This window comes from Bos javanicus, chromosome X (genome assembly GCF_032452875.1).
Source record: "Bos javanicus breed banteng chromosome X, ARS-OSU_banteng_1.0, whole genome shotgun sequence".
Taxonomy (NCBI): Eukaryota; Metazoa; Chordata; class Mammalia; order Artiodactyla; family Bovidae; genus Bos; species Bos javanicus.
In genome coordinates this window covers 70,051,153-70,068,630 of record NC_083897.1, presented here as the reverse complement: position 1 = coordinate 70,068,630, position 17,478 = coordinate 70,051,153, and the positions used below count along the sequence as shown (strand labels likewise).

At 34.1% G+C, this 17,478-nt stretch overlaps 1 protein-coding gene across 2 annotated transcripts in view; it reads right to left on the bottom strand.

Annotated features, from left to right (window-relative positions):
- The window catches only part of HDX (highly divergent homeobox), a 212,515-nt gene that overhangs the window by 178,980 nt on the left and 16,057 nt on the right, over positions 1 to 17,478 (bottom strand). Inside the window, exon 2 of one of the 2 annotated variants that reach the window (XM_061409577.1) lies at positions 4,043 to 4,189. The exons of the other annotated variant lie outside the window; for it this stretch is intronic. Within the exon in view, the coding sequence (XP_061265561.1) occupies positions 4,043 to 4,189 (147 nt within the window). The remainder of the gene's footprint in view (positions 1 to 4,042; positions 4,190 to 17,478) is intronic. 2 annotated transcript variants of the gene reach the window in all.

The window sequence follows — 17,478 nt, the reverse complement described above, 5'->3', positions numbered from 1 at the left end:
ATATTTATATTGTATACAACATCAGATATTGTAAAACTATAAATAAAAGCTAACACTGAATTCCATTATGTGTTCATACATATAAGCTACTTTGCTAGGCATAATTTTTCTAATTTTATAAATGAAGAAACTGAGATTCAGAAATATTAAGTAGCTTGTAGAAAGATCTCCTGACCAGTTATCGGCAGAGCAAGGAATCAAAATCAATTTAATTTTGACCTCAATGAACATTATTCTTTCACTATGGTGAGAAATTCATGAAATGGAGTTGGCCACTTCTGTGGGTCATTTTAATTTTATAATTAGTGCTTATCTAATAAAATGTTCCAGAAACAGAAGTGCTCACTCCATTTTGCTTCACATGAGGCTGTGGGAATTTAAAACTCACTCTTATGTAGTTTACCTAAGAGTAGAAGTGAGGATTACAAGCAGAGAGACAAATGAATATAAATGTCACAAGAGAAGGAGGTAAGGGGAAAAAATACAAGTTTTTAAAGTATATACTCAAGAGTAATATTTAAAAATAAATGTTTGTGAATAAGAATAATTTTAATTTATGGTTCAAAAAGGTGAATATTACAAATACTCAAAATAAGTCACTGTGTTATGACTTTTCAAGTAAGAAGAATATGCACAGGAAGCATGATGCTTTGTAATTTTAAAATTTAAAAATTTCCAATTGGAAAGCATAGTGAATTGATAAAATTTGAACTCAAGATCTACTACATCTGCAGGGCAGCTCTGGGCAAGATTTCTAAGAAAACAAACAACCTACCATTTTCCCATCATAGTATCTATCTTAACACAATAATTTTAAGAGTGATATTATTACATTGCAAATTTATGGCTTACTTTAATAGTTTTATAGTTCACATATGTAATTACTTAAATAGTTTATTAGATATTTATATCATATACCCATGAAAAGCAAAATGCAATAGAGTATCAAATGAATATGAAACTCAGGTATCTAAAAATCTCACTTGTTCAGAATGCAGCCAATATAGATGTCACAAGATCCATGTACTTTACTGAAAGGAAAATCCTTGATCTTAAAACACTTAATCTTATTTTACACATAATTTTTACCAAACCTGGTATCCTAATCTATAGCAAATTAGAAATAACAAAACAAGAGGGGCATTGGTAATTGTGATTGCTGTGGGAAGCACCTTGATAGCACTAAAACTAATAATTTTCATTACATATTACTCACTAAAAAGAAGAAAGGAAAATCATAAGAGAACTGATGTGAGAAATTGTTAAATCTCTGGGGTTCTTTAGTAAAGGAGAAAATCACCTTGTATACCTTACCATGTTATAAGCATTATTATTTTATAGCACAGTATAGTAATTGATTTCCACAGTAAAACTGAGTCAAAAAGTAAAGATTCACTTATTTTCAATAGTCTCTATTCAAATAAAGTAGGAAAGTATATAGTTAAGAAATACTTTATATTAAAATGTCAAAAATAAAGCAATTTCATTGCCTAAGGGTTCCCAATAACTGAATTAAATTTTACTAAGTCATTCAGCTACAGGATCCAAAATTGACCAATGCATATAGAGTATAAATGATTCTCATTCTAAAAGTTTCATTGGTGAGAGGGAAAAAAATGGGTCAATCAAAATTGATATGATGAGCATTTGGGATTTGGAACTAATAAAATGATACTACATAGAAAAAAAGAAAGATAATGAACTTGGGTAACCTATCCTTGGTGTCCATAAAATTATTTTTCAGTCAACTTTTTAGAAATTCAGTGTCTCCAAACTTTTCCTTTTTCTATACTTCCTTGTTTGTTTTCCTGTTCTTTTACCCCACAATATATATCTATATATAGATATATAGATATGCTGTGCTTAGTCACTCAGTAATGTCTGACTCTTTGTGACCCCCATGAACTGTATAGCCCACCAGGTTCCTCTGTCCATGGGATTCTCCAGGCATGAATACTGGTGTGCATTTGCCATCCCCTCCTCCAGGGGATCTTCCCAACCCAGGGATCAAACCCAGGTCTCCCGCACTGCAGGCAGATTCTTTACCATCTGAGCTACCAGGGAAGCCCAAGAATACTGGAGTGGGTAGCCTATCCCTTCTTCAGGAAATCTTCCCAACCCAGGGATTGAACTGGGGTTTCCTGCATTGCAGGTGAATTATTTACCAGCTTAGCTACCAGGAAAGCATATATATATATATATATATATATATACACATATATATATATATACACACACACGTATATATATATATATACGTGTGTGTGTGTAGACTAGGTGTTTTAACCTTTTAAGTTCTTTACACATTGGGATCAAGTTCTTAGTACAGTGAGATTTCAGTTCTTTTGAGAAAAAGCACAATAAGTACTCTATTAAAATAATAAGGGAAGATCTGTTTTAAGTAGAATATGTAGACCTAGCAAAATATCAGAGGCAGGGGAGGTTGTGGAATAGTGAGTCTATAAACAACTCACTTCTCCTCTGGCTAAAAAGCCACCAAAATTGTGCTGAAATTTAGATTAGGAAGACGGAATTTCTGTAGAATTTACACTCACCTAGAACAGAGAGAATGAATCCATTTTACACCATTCCATATAATTTATGTAATATTTTACTTGCAAACTTGCATTCTATAAAGTTCCTTTCTTTCATTTCCATTATTTATTTAGATTTCACACCGTTTGGAGCATAAATATAAGCCTTTGTATTTCAACACTCTCAATATTCAAGTATAGTCAAATAAGTCATTAGTGGGAAGACTGCAATAGAAATTTGGAAATATGAAAAGTCACAGTCCACAAAGTAGCTGCCTAAGACTTTTCACTTTAAAATAATGGTTAAAAAAAAAAAAGAGAGAGAGAGAGATAAGAAAAGAAAGAAGTTGCTGCAGGAAAAAAAAAAAAACTAGTTTTTACTTATAAAATAGAAATCTCATCAACTTGAAATATTACACATTTAAAAATTTTCCTAAGTCAATTAGTTTTTTCCCTCAAATTTACCAAAGGGACTACAAATAGGTAATTTAGAGCTATCAGTAAGAGACATTTGTAGTTCTTACACAAATCTGAGTATGATCTCAGCACAGATATCCTGGATATCCACCCCCACCCCCACTAGAATTGGTGGCATAATCCCCTATATGAAGGTAAATATATCCTTCAGTCAAAATAATAGATTTTCCAAAGAATTCTTATCAAGATATTTTATCTTTGGGGGTCTTTGAATGTTACTTCAACAGAAAAATAAACTTAGAGTCCTTTCTGTTACCAAATTAGCCTAATGAATGACAAAGTTGGGGAAGTTGCTAATCTTTGAATCCCTAAATTTTCAAACCAGCAGGATTTATAGCATTTTCAGACAATCATAAAAGGACCTATATTCTCACTATGAAATCTGTGACTAGTTCTGTTACATTTATCTCTTGCCTCCTCTCTGTCACCTTCTCACTGCCTTTCCCAAATGTGTAGCAGCTCTCATTTTTAATAGCTGAATAACTATGATTGTAAAAAAAAAGGAAGTTTTTTTCCCTAGGGATTTTCTGTCCCTTACCTTGTAACCCATTAAAATACATACATATTACTTAGAAAGAGATGTGGCATTTATAAAAGGCTAGGTTTTCCTAAAAAGACATAAATACTAAAGTCGTAAGTGCCCAATGAAAAAATTTAAACACGTCAAGAAAATATGCGAAGTCCCTTGGTAAATGCATGTTTTACTGATATCAATTTGAAGGGTTATATCTATATTATTCTAGATATAAACAAAGCATGAGATCAACAACTAATCCTAAAGGTACCTATTAGTTCAAAGGACTGGAAATTTTTTAAAGATATATTTAAAATGAAAAATTTTAGTGCTTTCAAGCTAGTAGAAAAAAATATACTAAATAATTGTCTTTATTAAAAATAGTAATTTTATACAAGGGAAATTAAGCTGTTTATAAAGTTAGTGACTTCATACCCTGATAGTTTTTCTCATATTAAGCAATTATTCCTTGCAATAAAAAGTATTAAATTCAAGAGTTTAAGACCTGAATACTTACCCTGACTACACTGAAGTCCAGCTTAGTCTCCTGTGCACACTGTAATATGAGCTGAAAGCAATTTTTACTTTGATTTGTCATTCCATTTTCATAATAACGTTGTAAAATCCTTTGTTGCTCTACAGTAAATACAGAACGTAGATTCATCTAAAAATAAAAGAAGATACTCTGAAAATTGGAATAAAAAATGGGTATGTGTAGAATTTGCATGTTTTTGTTTTTTAAAATAACTTTAGTGCTTTCAAGCTGTTATATTTTTTTTAAGTGAAATTTTTTCAGTAATGGGCAATAATTCGTGTGCCAAAGGGAGACAGGTTCTCACTGAAAATTATGCATAATGTGAACACTTATTGAACTTGTTCAGAAAAAAATATCAACTTTAAAGATAAAAAATAAGAAAGCCCTTATTTGGATAGTGTCAGTGCATAAGGAAAGAAAAAGTTCTTTCACCAAAATAAATATTTATGGCTAGTAAAACCAGAGATGTTCAATTATCGACAGGGAAACTCACTGTTCTTTGTCAAGCAAAGCATCTGGCATATGTCTTACAGATAGAAGCTGTGCTCTGGAACAAAAAGATGCTTTTATTATATTTTTTTTTTCTTTTTTCTGGGATAAAGGGGTTCATTTTATACAGAAGTCAAAATCTCTCTTTAAAGCTTAAAAATAACCAGGAAGGTTCAGTGACTGTGAAAATGTGTTTGCTTTAGGCAATACTAAACAAAATAATTATTTTTAACAGCTGCAGTATGTAAACCCAAATTAAAAATCATGTACATTTTCCTAAAAATAAACCATGTACTTGTAACTGACTCATAATTAGGCAAGAGAAATTTTTTTAAAAAACACAGTACTCTTCCTGTTAATAGGCAAGATGTTTAATATTAAGGGAACAACTCTGGGAATCTCACAAATAAGAGGCAAGCCAAGCTCTTCATAAAGGAGATGAATTCCAGTAGTATATTTTACAAAGAAGAACACATAATTAGATAAAGGCAATTTCAGGTTTCTTTTAAAAGTTGTCACATCAAAACTGTTATTCCTAAAAGCTGACAGAAATAAAACCTTCTTTCCAAGGAATGAATCCTTTTAAAATTAGGAAAACAGCAGCAACAAAAACAAACCAAACAGAAATCATTCTAATATGCTGGGTATGCAAACAACTAAGTACACTGATGTGGAAAATAACTTCCCTTTTAAAAATATGTTGAACAATAAAGAAGTTTCATAAAGAAATTAAAGACAGTCATGTAGATATCCAGTGCAATCTGTACATATGGCTTTTTTTTTCCTTGACCATACAAATGTCTTCCTATATAATGTTAAGAGATTTGATGAGAGAAATTCACATGTAGAAGAGGGTAGGAACATTCAGAAACAAATTACAAAGAGAATGCCAATGTGGAAATGTAAACCTCTTATCTGAAAACTGACCAAATTTTCAAGAATGTTTGGGCCAGAGTGTATGGACAATATTCATCAAAGCAATATTACTATCACGTATGCCAGTTTTCAGAGCAATTTCAGGTTCCTTTTCCTAAATGGTTCAGCTACAATCAGGAGATGAAGTTCAAATACCTGAAATACCTCATCTGGTGTGGATTAAGAAGTAAGGTACTTTGGAATGAGATTTGAGGAAAATTTAGAACAAAGTTACATATATTATAGTTCAACTATATGTTACAATTGATTTTTTAATTATATAAATTAAGATTTTTAGTTGGAGTTTCAATATCAAACTCTCAAAAATTAATAGAATGAATAGACAAAAAAGTAGAAAGATATAGTAGACTGGAAAAGCACTGTGAAACGATTCAACATAGTTAAGGTTTATATAATTTTCAAACAACAGCAGGATACAAATTCTATTCAAGTTCCCACAGAGTATAAGCCAGAAGACACTGGACCATATCCAGGGACATAAAACAAGGTGAAAAATTTCATGGTCTAAAGGTATTGAAATCATAGAGTCTGTTCTCTTATCACTGTGAAATTATGTTAGAAATCAATATCAAAAGATATTAAGAAATGACCCTCATATTTTCAAGTGCAATGTGACATTTGCCAAGAGAGATCTTTGACTTAGCCATTGAAAGCCTCAATAAAGTTAAAAGACTGAAAAAACACAGAGGGTGATTGCAGAGAAGAAAGCATTTAAATGAGAAATTAATATCAAAATGAGAAAGTAATATCAAAGATACTTTAAAAATCCCGTGAATTTGGAGATTAAATGTCTGCTTTTAAATGCTGGGTGTATCTAAGAAGTCATAACAAAGAAAATTAGAAAATATCCAACAGTACAAAAATGGAAAGAAAAATATTTTTTTAATTTATTTTTTAAAATTAACTAATTTATTTTAATTCAAGGCTAATTACTAAACCACTACAATATTGTAGTGGTTTTCACCATACATTGACGTGAATCAGCCATAGGTGTACATGTGTTCCCCATTCTGAAACCCCCTCCCACCTCCCTCCTCATCCCACTCCTCAGGGTCATCCCAGTGCACCAGCCTTGAGCACCTTGTCTCATGCATTGAACCTGGACTGGCGATCTATTTCACAGATGATGATATACATGTTTCAATGCTATTCTTTCAAATCATCCCATCCTTGCCTTCTCCCACAGAGTCCAAAAGTCTGTTCTTTACGTCTGTGTCTCTTTTGCTGTCTCATATATAGAGTCATCATTACCATCTTTCTAAATTCCATATATATGCATTAATATGTATTGGTGTTTTTCTTTCTGACTTAATCTCAAAAATATACAAGCAAAGCTCAATTCCAGAAAGAAAACATTTATCAAAATTTTTTCCATACAGCTGAAACTGTTCAGTGTGACTAAATGCAATGAGGAATCTTGAATAATTTGAAAACAAATAATGGATACTAGCATAAAATTTTGTGAAATTTGAACAATATCTCTAGTTAATAATACTGTTTAACATGTAAATTTTGTCTTATTTACAACATAGTATTTCTTTATATTCTAAGATTTGTATTAGATGTTTCAAACATCATTCAAATATTTTTTAAATTACTAAAATAGTAAGCTTTCTAGATTTTAGCAGTAATACCAAATGCCAGAATAAATGGAAATATATCAAAGTTTTGAGTGAATGTAAATTAGAAATCTAGCATTCTATTCATATTTTAGTCAAGAAATGAAACCAAAATGTTATATTTTTTTCATTTAAGCTTTTGTACACACACATAGTGTGTATAATATTATGTATTTTAGAAATGTTATGAATTTTTTTCTCAAAAAGTTCATTCTTTACCTGCTCAACTAAATATACCCTATAATCAAGATAACTTATTATCTCCTGCTGCCCTCATTATCTTGGCCTATAAAGAGGCAAGTTATTGAATGCATGAAGTTCTTAATCATCTGTACAAACATCAGGAAGAGTTGAAAATTTTTTCATTTTAAAAGTTGGGTTGTTATTTATGTGGGAGATAAAATGACAACCCATTCGATTCATGAAAATTGAGACCCACTGGGTTGAGTAAGGGAAGGTAATTGAATTAAAGGATTAAATATCAAAATAACAAGTCATTTAGCTTTACCTCATGAGTATAATACTCTTTGTACTGTAGCAACCACTGAACATATGCCATCCCACAAGTAATAAGACAACCTGTGCCTTACTTTTTAGCTTCACTGGAGAGTATTTGGTAAATCACTTAATTTCTATGAGCATCCATCTCCTACTCAGTAAAATTCTGGATTATATGACTTGTTTTATTTACCAATTTGGACTGTTACAAATAATTTAAGATATGTGAGCTGATTTTTCTTAGTTTGTGTGTGTGTGTGTGTGTGTGTGTGTGTGTGTGTGTATGACCTGCAGCTTCCAGGATCTTAGTTCCCTGACCAGGGATTGAACCCAAACACCCTGCAGTAGAAGTGTGAAGTCTTAACCACTGGACTGTGAGGGAATTCCTATTTTTCTTAAATTCTAAAGCTTGTTACAGTTGTAACATATTTATATATTTTTAGGATAATGAGACCTTTCAGTTTATTTATCATATTCATATGAAATTTCTTAGGTTGCTCTCTGCTTTAGAATTTGGCTTTTAAATGAAGACCCTGAGCCACTGGGAAATGATTAAATTATGTTCAGCATGTTCTATGCAACCAAGTAGAGCAATGAGTGAAATATTTTAGATATACCGCTTTGGAAGTACTTGGAAAATACAACTTTGAGGAATGACTGTCCCTTAGGAGTTCCAGATAGCTAAGACTGTATTTTCACATTGGAATATTTCAGATAAATTCCTATGAAACACTGTTTTTATATATCAGATATCATACTTAAAACCAGTTTTAATAACGCCTTAAATTGTATTAAGTGGGCTTCCCTGGTGGCTCAGACTGTAAAGAATCTGCCTGCAGTGCAGGAGGCCCCAGTTCAATCCCAGAGTCAGGAAGGTACTCTGGAGAATGGAATGGCTACCCACTACAGTATTCTTTTCTGGAGAATTTCATGAAGAGAGGAGACTGGCAGGCTACAGTCCAGGTGTCACACAGAGTCAGACACAACTGAGAGAATAACACACACTTGCAATGTATTAAGGGGCTAAACCATTTGAAAAAAAAAAAAATATATATATATATATATATATATATATTCTTAAGTATTCATTCTTCAAAAACCTGATTTTGAAAATGGAGTGAATCCATAAAATCATCAACAACTCAAATAGAAGACATTATTTCCAACATCAAAACTTTTAATTTTTTCTTTATTTCTTTACACATGATTGAGCTTTAGGTTAATAACTTGAATATCTTTATCTTGGCCAATAGAGGTCTATTAGCATTGTCTTTTTAATCCATTATTATTATTCACTTTGAAACTTCTTGTTCAGTCACAAAGTTGTGTCTGACTTGTTGAGACCCCATGGACTGTAGCACACTAAGCTCCTGTGTCCACTACTATTTCTTAGAGTTTGCTCAAATTTATATCTATTGAGTTGGTGATGCTATCTGTCTTATCCTCTGCTGCTCCCTTCTCCTCTTGCCCTCAATCTTTCCCAATATCAGAGTCTTTTCCAATGAGTCAGCTCTATACATCAGGTGGCCAAAGAATTGGAGCTTCAGCTTCAGCAACAGTCCTTCCAATGAATATTTAGGGTTGATTTCCTTTAGGACTGACTGGTTTGATTTCCTGCAATCAAAGGGACTCTCAAGAGTTTTCTTCCAGCAGCACAATTCCAAAGCATAAATTTTTCAACACTCAGCCTTATTTATGGTCCAACAATCACATTAATACATGACTACTGGAAAAATGATAGCATTGATTATACAGACCTTTGTCAGCAAAGTGGTGTTTCTACTTATTAATATGCTATCTTGGTTTGTCATAGCTTTCCTTACAAGTATATTTTAATTTTATGGCTGCAGTCACAGTCTTCAGTGATTTTGGAGCCCAAGAAAATAAAATCTGTCATTACTTCAAACTTTCCTCCTTTTATTTGTCATGACGTGATGGGACTAGATGCCATGGTCTTAAGTTTTTTAATGTAGAATTTCAGGCCAGCTCTTTCACTCTCATTTTTCATTCTCATCAAGATGCTCTTTACTCTCTTCACTTTTTGTCAATGGAGTGGTATCATCTGCATATCTGTGACTTTTTTATATTTCTCTCAGCAATCTTGATTCCAGCTTGTGATTCAGCATTTTACATACAAGTTAAATAAGCAGGGTTACAACATATAGCCTTGTCATACTCCTTTTGCAATTTTGAACCAGGCAGGTCCACATCTGGTTCTAACTGGCTGTTTTTGTCCTGAATACAAGCTTCAAACAATTTCCAAGAAAAAAAATGCAAAAAGGAAAACTGGTTGTTTGGAGGCCTTACAAATAAAAAGGAAGAGAAGCAAAAGCCAAAGGAGAAAAGGAAAGATATATCCATCTGAATGCAGAGCTCCAAATAGCAAGGAGAGATAAGAAAGCATTCCTAAGTGATCAATGCAAAGAAATAGAGGGGAAAGTAGAATGGGAAAGACTAGAGGTCTCTACAAGAAACTCAGAGATACCAAGGGAACATTTCATGCAAAGATGGGCACAATGAAGGACAAATTGGTATGGGCGTAACTGAAGCAGAAGATGTTAAGAGAGGTGGCAAGAATACACAGAAGAACTATACAAAAAAATCTTAATGACCCAGATAACCATGATGGTGTGATCACTCACCAAGAGCCAGACATCCTGGAGTGTGAAGTCAAGTGGGCCTTAGGAAGCATCACTACGAACAAAGCTAGTGGAGGTGATGGAATTCCAGTTGAGCTACTTCAAATCCTAAAAGATGATGCTGTTATAGTGTTGCACCAAATACACCAACAAATGTGAAAAACAGCAGTGGCCACAGGCCTGGAAAAGTCAGTTTTCATTCCAACCCCAAAGAAAGGCAATGCCAAAGAATGCTCAAACTACTGTACAGTTGCACTCATCTCACATGCTAGCAAAGTAATACTCAAAATTCTCTAAGCTAGGCTTCAACAATAGGTGGACTGTGAACTTCCAGATGTTCAAGCTGGATTTAGAAAAGGCAGAGGATTCGAAGATCAAATTGCCAACATCCATTGGTCATAGAAAAAGCAAGAGAATTCCAGAAAAAAAAAAAAAAAAAAACACATCTATTTCAGCTTCACTGACTATGCTAAATCCTTTGTGTGGATCACAACAAACTGGAAAATTCTTAAAGAGATATTAATACCAGACCACCTTACCTGCCTCCTGAGAAATCTGTATGCAGGTCAAGAAGAAACAGTTAGAACCAGACATGGAAGAGCAGACTGATGTCAAATTGGGAAAGGAGTATGTCAAGGTTGTATATTGTCAACCTGCTGATTTACCTTATATGCACAGTACATCATGCAAAATCCCAGGCTGGATGAAGCACAAACTGGAATCAAGATTGCCAGGAGATATATCAATAACCTCAGATACACAGATGACACCACCCTTATGGCAGAAAGTGAATAGAAATTAAACAGCTTCTTGATGAAAGTGAAAGAGGAGAGTGAAAAAGCTGGCTTAAAACTCAACATTCAAAAAACGAAGATCATGGTATCCTTTCCCATCACTTGTTGGCAAATAGATAGGGAAACAATGGAAACAGTGAGAGACTTTATTTTCTTGGGCTCCAAATCACTGCAGATGGTGACTGCAATAATGGAATTAAAAGATACTTGCTCTTTGGAAGAGAAACTATGACCAACCTAGACAGCATATTACAAAGCAGAGGTATTACTTTGCCAACAATGGTCTGTCTAGTCAAAACTTTGATTTTTCCAGTAGTCATGTATGGATGTGAGAATTGGACCACAAAGAAAGCATAGTGCTGAAGAATTGATGCTTTTAAACTGTGGTATTGGAGAAGACTCTCAAGAGTCCCTTGGACTGCAAGGAGATCCAACCAGTCAATCCTAAAGGAAATGAGTCCTGAAAACTCATTGGAAGGACTGATGCTGAAGCTCAAGTGCTGATACTTTGGCCACGTTATGCAAAGAAGTGACTCATTGGAAAAGACCCTGATGCTGGGAAAGACTAAAGGCAGGAGGAGAAGGGGACGACAGAGGAGGAGATTGCTGGATGGCATCACTGACTCAATGGACATGAGTTTGAGCAAGCTCCAGGGGTTGGTGATGGACAGGGAAGCCCGGCATGCTGCAGTCCATGGGGGCGCAAAGAGTCAGACACGACTGAATGACTGAACTGAACCGAACTGAAGACTTTCAACAACAACAACAAACAGTTTTGTCATTCTAAAATATCCCTTATGCTCCTTCTTTGTAATCAGTCTCTCTAGCCTCCCAGTCCCTGACAATTACTATACTGTTCCTATTTTCACTTTTATAGAATGCCATATAGACAGAATAATACAGTATGTATTTTTTCTGAGACTAGCTTCTTTCACTTTGCATAATGTATTTGAGATTCATCTATGTTGTCTTTATCAATAGTTTTCTCCTTTTCTTGCAGAGGAGAATTCCATGGTAAGAATACCAGAGTTTATCCATGCATTCATTGAAGGACATGTGGCTATTATGAATAAAACTGTAAAAACATTTGTGTTCAGGTTTCTGTCTCCAAATATGTTTCCTTTTCTCTTGAGTAAATACCTAGGATTATGATTGCTGGTTATTCAGTAAATGTATGCTTAACTTTATAGAAAATTGCTGAACCATTTTCAAAAGTCTCTGTACAAATTTGCTTTTGCACCAACATTCTATGGAAGTTTCAATTCCTTACTATATTTATTATTATCAGATTTAAAAAAAAAATAACCATTTTAATAGTTGTATAATTGTATGTTATTATTGTAGCTTTCATTTGTATTTCCCTAGTAACTAACGATATTGAGTATCTTTTAATATGCTTATTTGTCATTCACACCTTCTCCGTAGACGTCTCCAAATATTTTTCAAGTTTCTAAATTGGATTGGTTGTTTCTTCTTGTTGAACTTGCAGGGTTCATTACATATTCTGCCTACAAGTCCTTTATGAGAAATATTACTTGCAAATAAATTTTTTCCTCATTTGAAGTTTGTCTTATTTTAGTAACAGTGTATTTTACAGAGCAGTTTTTAATTTTGATGGAGTCCAATTTATCACTACTCTTTCATTATATGGACTGTGCTTTTAGTGTCTTATCTAAGAAATCTCTATCTAACACAAGGTCACAAATATTTTTCCTATGTTTTCTTTTAGTCGCTTTATATTTTTGCATTTCACATTTAGGTTTTGGATCCATTTGGAGTTGATTTTTGTATAAGGTATGAAGTACAGGTCAAAGTTTTATTTATTTATTTATTTATTTTTTGCATTGTGATATACAATTGTTCCAGTGTCACTAATTGAAAAAAAAATATTGAGCTGCTTTTTCATCTGTGGTAAAAGTCATTTAACCACCTAAGTATGCCTCTCTTTCTAGTCACTTTTTACTGTTCCATTGATCAAAGTGTTAATTCCTTAATCAAAACCACATTGTCTTAACTACTATAGATTTATTGTAAGTCTTGAATCAGGAAGTGTAACTCTTCCAAAACTGTACTTTAAAAATCAATTTAGCTATTAACAACCTTTTCATCCTGATATGAATTTTGGAATCAGATTCTTGGTACCTGCAAAATTTCTGGTGGGATTGGATTGAATCTATAAATCAGTGTAGGGACAACTAGTATGTCTCCTAAAGCATGAATATGATATATTTCTCTATAATTATTTAGATCTTCTTTGATTTCTTTCCTCAGAGTTTTATAGTTTTCAGTATACAGAGTCAGTACATAGTCTGTTAAATACATACCTATGCATTTCTTGTGTGTGGGGAGACTTAAGGAGACTATTATAAATGGTATTTTTAAAATCATGGTTACTATAGCTAAAAATAACATAGTGTATATTGAAATTTACTGAGAGTAGATTTCAAGTGGTCTCACTATACCAAAAAAAAAAAAAAAAAAAAGAACTAAACAGAAAAATGTGAGTTGATGGATATATGAATTACCCTGATTGTACTAATCATTTCATAATACATATCAAAACATCACATTGTACACCTTAAACATACACAATTTTCATTTGTGAATTACATGTCAATAGAGCTGGAGTCCTTTTTTAAAAAAAATCCAATTTTCATTGCTAGTATATCAACATACAACTGATTTTGGTATATTGACTTAAATAATTCATTTATTAGTTTCAGAAGCCTTTTTTATTGATTGTCTGGTCTGTTCTAAACAATTATGTCATTCACAAAGAGAGAAAGACTTATTTCTTCGTTTCCAATACATCTGCCTTTTATTTCTTACTGTGCCTGGCTAAGGCCTAGAGTATAATGTTTAAATGAAAATGAAAAGGCAAAAAGATAGGACACTGAAAGATGAACTCCCCAGGTCGGTAGATGCCCAATATGCTTCTGGAGAAGAGTAGAGAAATAACTCTAGAAATAACAAAGAGACGGAGCCAAAGCAAAAATAACACCCAGTTGTGGATGTGATTGGTGATGGAAGTAAAGTCCAATGCTGTTAAGAACAATATTACATAGGAACCTGTAATGTTAGGTCCATGAATTAAGGCAAATTGGAAGTGGCCAAACAGGCACTGGCAAGAGTGAACATCAACATTTAGGAAAAGGTGAACTAAAATGGATTGGAATGGGTGAATTTAACTCAGATGACCATTATATCTACTGCTGTGGGCAAGAATCCCTTAGAAGAAATGGAGTAGCCATCATACTCAACAAAAGAGTCCAAAATGCAGTACTTGAATGCAATCTCAAAAATTACAGAATGATCTCCATTCATTTCCAAGGCAAACCACTCAATATTACAGCAATCCAAGTCTATGCCCCGACCAGTAATGCTGAAGACGCTGAAGCTGAACGGTTCTATGGAGACCTACAAGACTTCCTAGAGATAACACCTAAAAAAATTGTCCTTTTCATTATAGGGGACTGGAATGCAAAAGTAGGAAGTCAAGAGACACTTGGAGTAACAGGCATATTTGGACTTAGAGAACAAAACAAAGCAGGGCAAAGGTTAACAGAGTTTTGCCAAATGAACACACTGGTCATAGCAAACACCCTCTTCCAACAACACAAGAGAAGACTCTACACATGGACATCACCAGATGGTCAATACCAAAATCAGATTGATTATATTCTTTGCAGCCAAAGATGGAGAAGCTCTATACAGTCAGCAAAACAAGACCAGGAGCTGATTGTGGCTCAGATCACGAACTTCTTATTGCCTTAATTCAGACTTAAATTGAAGAAAGTAGGGAAAACCATGAGACCATTCATGTATGACCTAAATCAAATCCCTTACAATTATAAAGTGGAAGTGAGAAATAGATTCAAGGGATTAGATCTGATAGAGCGCCTGAAGAACTATGGACAGGTTTGTGACAGGAGGCAGTGATCAAGTCCATCCGCAAGAAAAAGAAATGCAAAAAGGCAAAATGATTGTCTGAGAAGGCCTTACAAATAGCTGAGAAAAGAAGAGAAGCTAAAGTCAAAGGAGAAAAGGAAAGATATAACAATTTGAATGCAGAATTCCAAAGAACAACACTGAGAAATAAGAAAACCTTCCTCAATGATCAATGCAAAGAAATTGAGGAAAACAATAGAATGGGAAAGGCTATAGATCTCTTAAAGAAAATTAGAGATACCAGGGAAATATTTCATTCAAAAATGGGCACAATTAAAGACAGAAATGGTATGGACCTAACAGAAGCAGAAGATATTAAGAAGAGATGGCAAGAATACACAGAAGAACTATACAAAAAAGATCTTCTTGACCCAGATAACCACGATGGTGTGATCACTCACCTAGAGCCAGACATCCTGAAATGTGAAGTCAAGTGGGCCTTAGGAAGCATCACTATGAACAAAGCTAGTGGAGGTGATTGAATTCCAGTTGAGCTATTCCAAATCCTAAAAGATGATGCTGTGAAAGTGCTGCACTCAATATGCCAGCAAATTTGGAAAACTCAGCAGTGGCCACAGGACTGGAAAAGATCAGTTTTCATTCCAACCCCAAAGAAAGGCATTGCCAAAGAATGCTCAAACTACTGCACAATTGCACTCATCTCACACACTAGCAAAGTAATGCTCAAAATTCTCCAAGCTAGGCTTCAACAGTAGGTGAACTGTGAACTTCCAGATGTTCAAGCTGGTTTTAGAAAAGGCAGAGGAATCAGAAATCAAATTGCCAACATCTGTTGGATCATTGAAAAATAATGAGAGATTCAGAAAAAAAAAAACATCTACTTCTGCTTTATTTACTATGCCAAAGCCTTTGACTGTGAGGATCAAAACAAACTATGGAAAATTCTTAAAGAGTTGAGAATGCCAAACCACCTGACCTGCCTTCTGAGAAATATGTATGCAGGTCAAGAAGCAACAATTAGTATTGGACATAGAACAGCAGACTGATTCCAAATCAGGAAAGGAGTATGTAAAGGCTGCATATTGTCACCCTGCTTATTTAACTTTATGCAGAGCACATTATGTGAAGTGCCAGGCTGCATGAAGCATAAGATGGAATCAAGATTGCTGAGAGAAATATCAGTAACCTCAGATATGCAGATGACACCATCCTTAAGGCAGAAAGTGAAGAAGAATTAAAGATCCTCTTGATGAAAGTGAAAGAGGTGAGTGAAAAAGCTGGCTTAAAAACTCAGCATTCAGAAAACTAAGATCATGGCATCCGGTCCCATCACTTCATGGCAAATAGATGGGAAAATAATGGAAACAGTGGAAGACTTTATTTTTCTGGGCTCCAAAATCACTGCAGATGGTGACTGCAGCCATGAAATTAAAAGACGCTTGCTCCTTGGAAGAAAAGCTATGACCAACCTAGACAGCATGTTACAAAGCCAACATTACTTTGCCAACAAACATCCATCTAGTCAAAGCTATGCTTTTTCCAGTAGTCATGTATTGATGTGAGAGCCGGACTATGAAGAAAGCTGAGCACTGAAGAATTGATGCTTTTGAACTGTGGTGCTGGAGAAGACTCTTGAGAGTCCCTTGGACTGCAAGGAGACCCAACCAGTCAATCCTAAAGGAAATCAATCCTGAATATTCATTGGAAGAATTTTTCCTGAAGCTGAAACTCCAATACTTTGGCCACCTGATGCGAAGAACTGAGTCATTGGAGAAGACCCTGATACTGGGAAAGATTGAAGGCGGGAGGAGAAGGTGACAACAGAGGATGAGATGGTTGGATGGCATCACTGACTTGATGTACATGAGTTCGAGTAAGCTCTGGAGTTGATGATGGACAGTGAAGCCTGGTGTGCTGCGGTCCATGGCGTCACAAGTGTTGGATACGACTGAGTGACTGAACAACAGCAACGTCACTATCATCATTATAATCAATGGATATTGCATTTTGTCAAATACTTTTTCCTGCATCTATTGAGATAATTGTATAGATATTATTCTGTTCTTTACATTCTTGATATGATAAGTTATGCTGATTGATTTTCAAATGTTGCACCAGTATTTTGTTCTTGGAATAAACCCTATTTGGTTATGACGTATTGCTTTTATATATTTATTTGATTTATAAATATTTTGTTAAAAGTTTTGAGTTTGCATTCATGAGGGATGTTTGTGATTTTCTTCCATTGTATTAGGTTTGGAACAGAGTAATAAGTTAGGAAATGTTCCTTCTCTACTTTCATGTTCTAGAAGAGTTTACATAGAATTATTTCCATTTAAATCTTTGTTAGATATTACCAATGAAGCCATCTGAGCATGGAACTTTCTTTCTTGGAAAGTTTTAAACTATGCATTAATTTCTATATTATTCAGATTCTCTAGCTCTTCTTGATTGAGTTTGTGTAGTTTGTGTCTTTCAAAAAATTGTTTATCTAAGTTGCTGAATTTAAAGGTGCAAAGTTTCTTATAGACCAT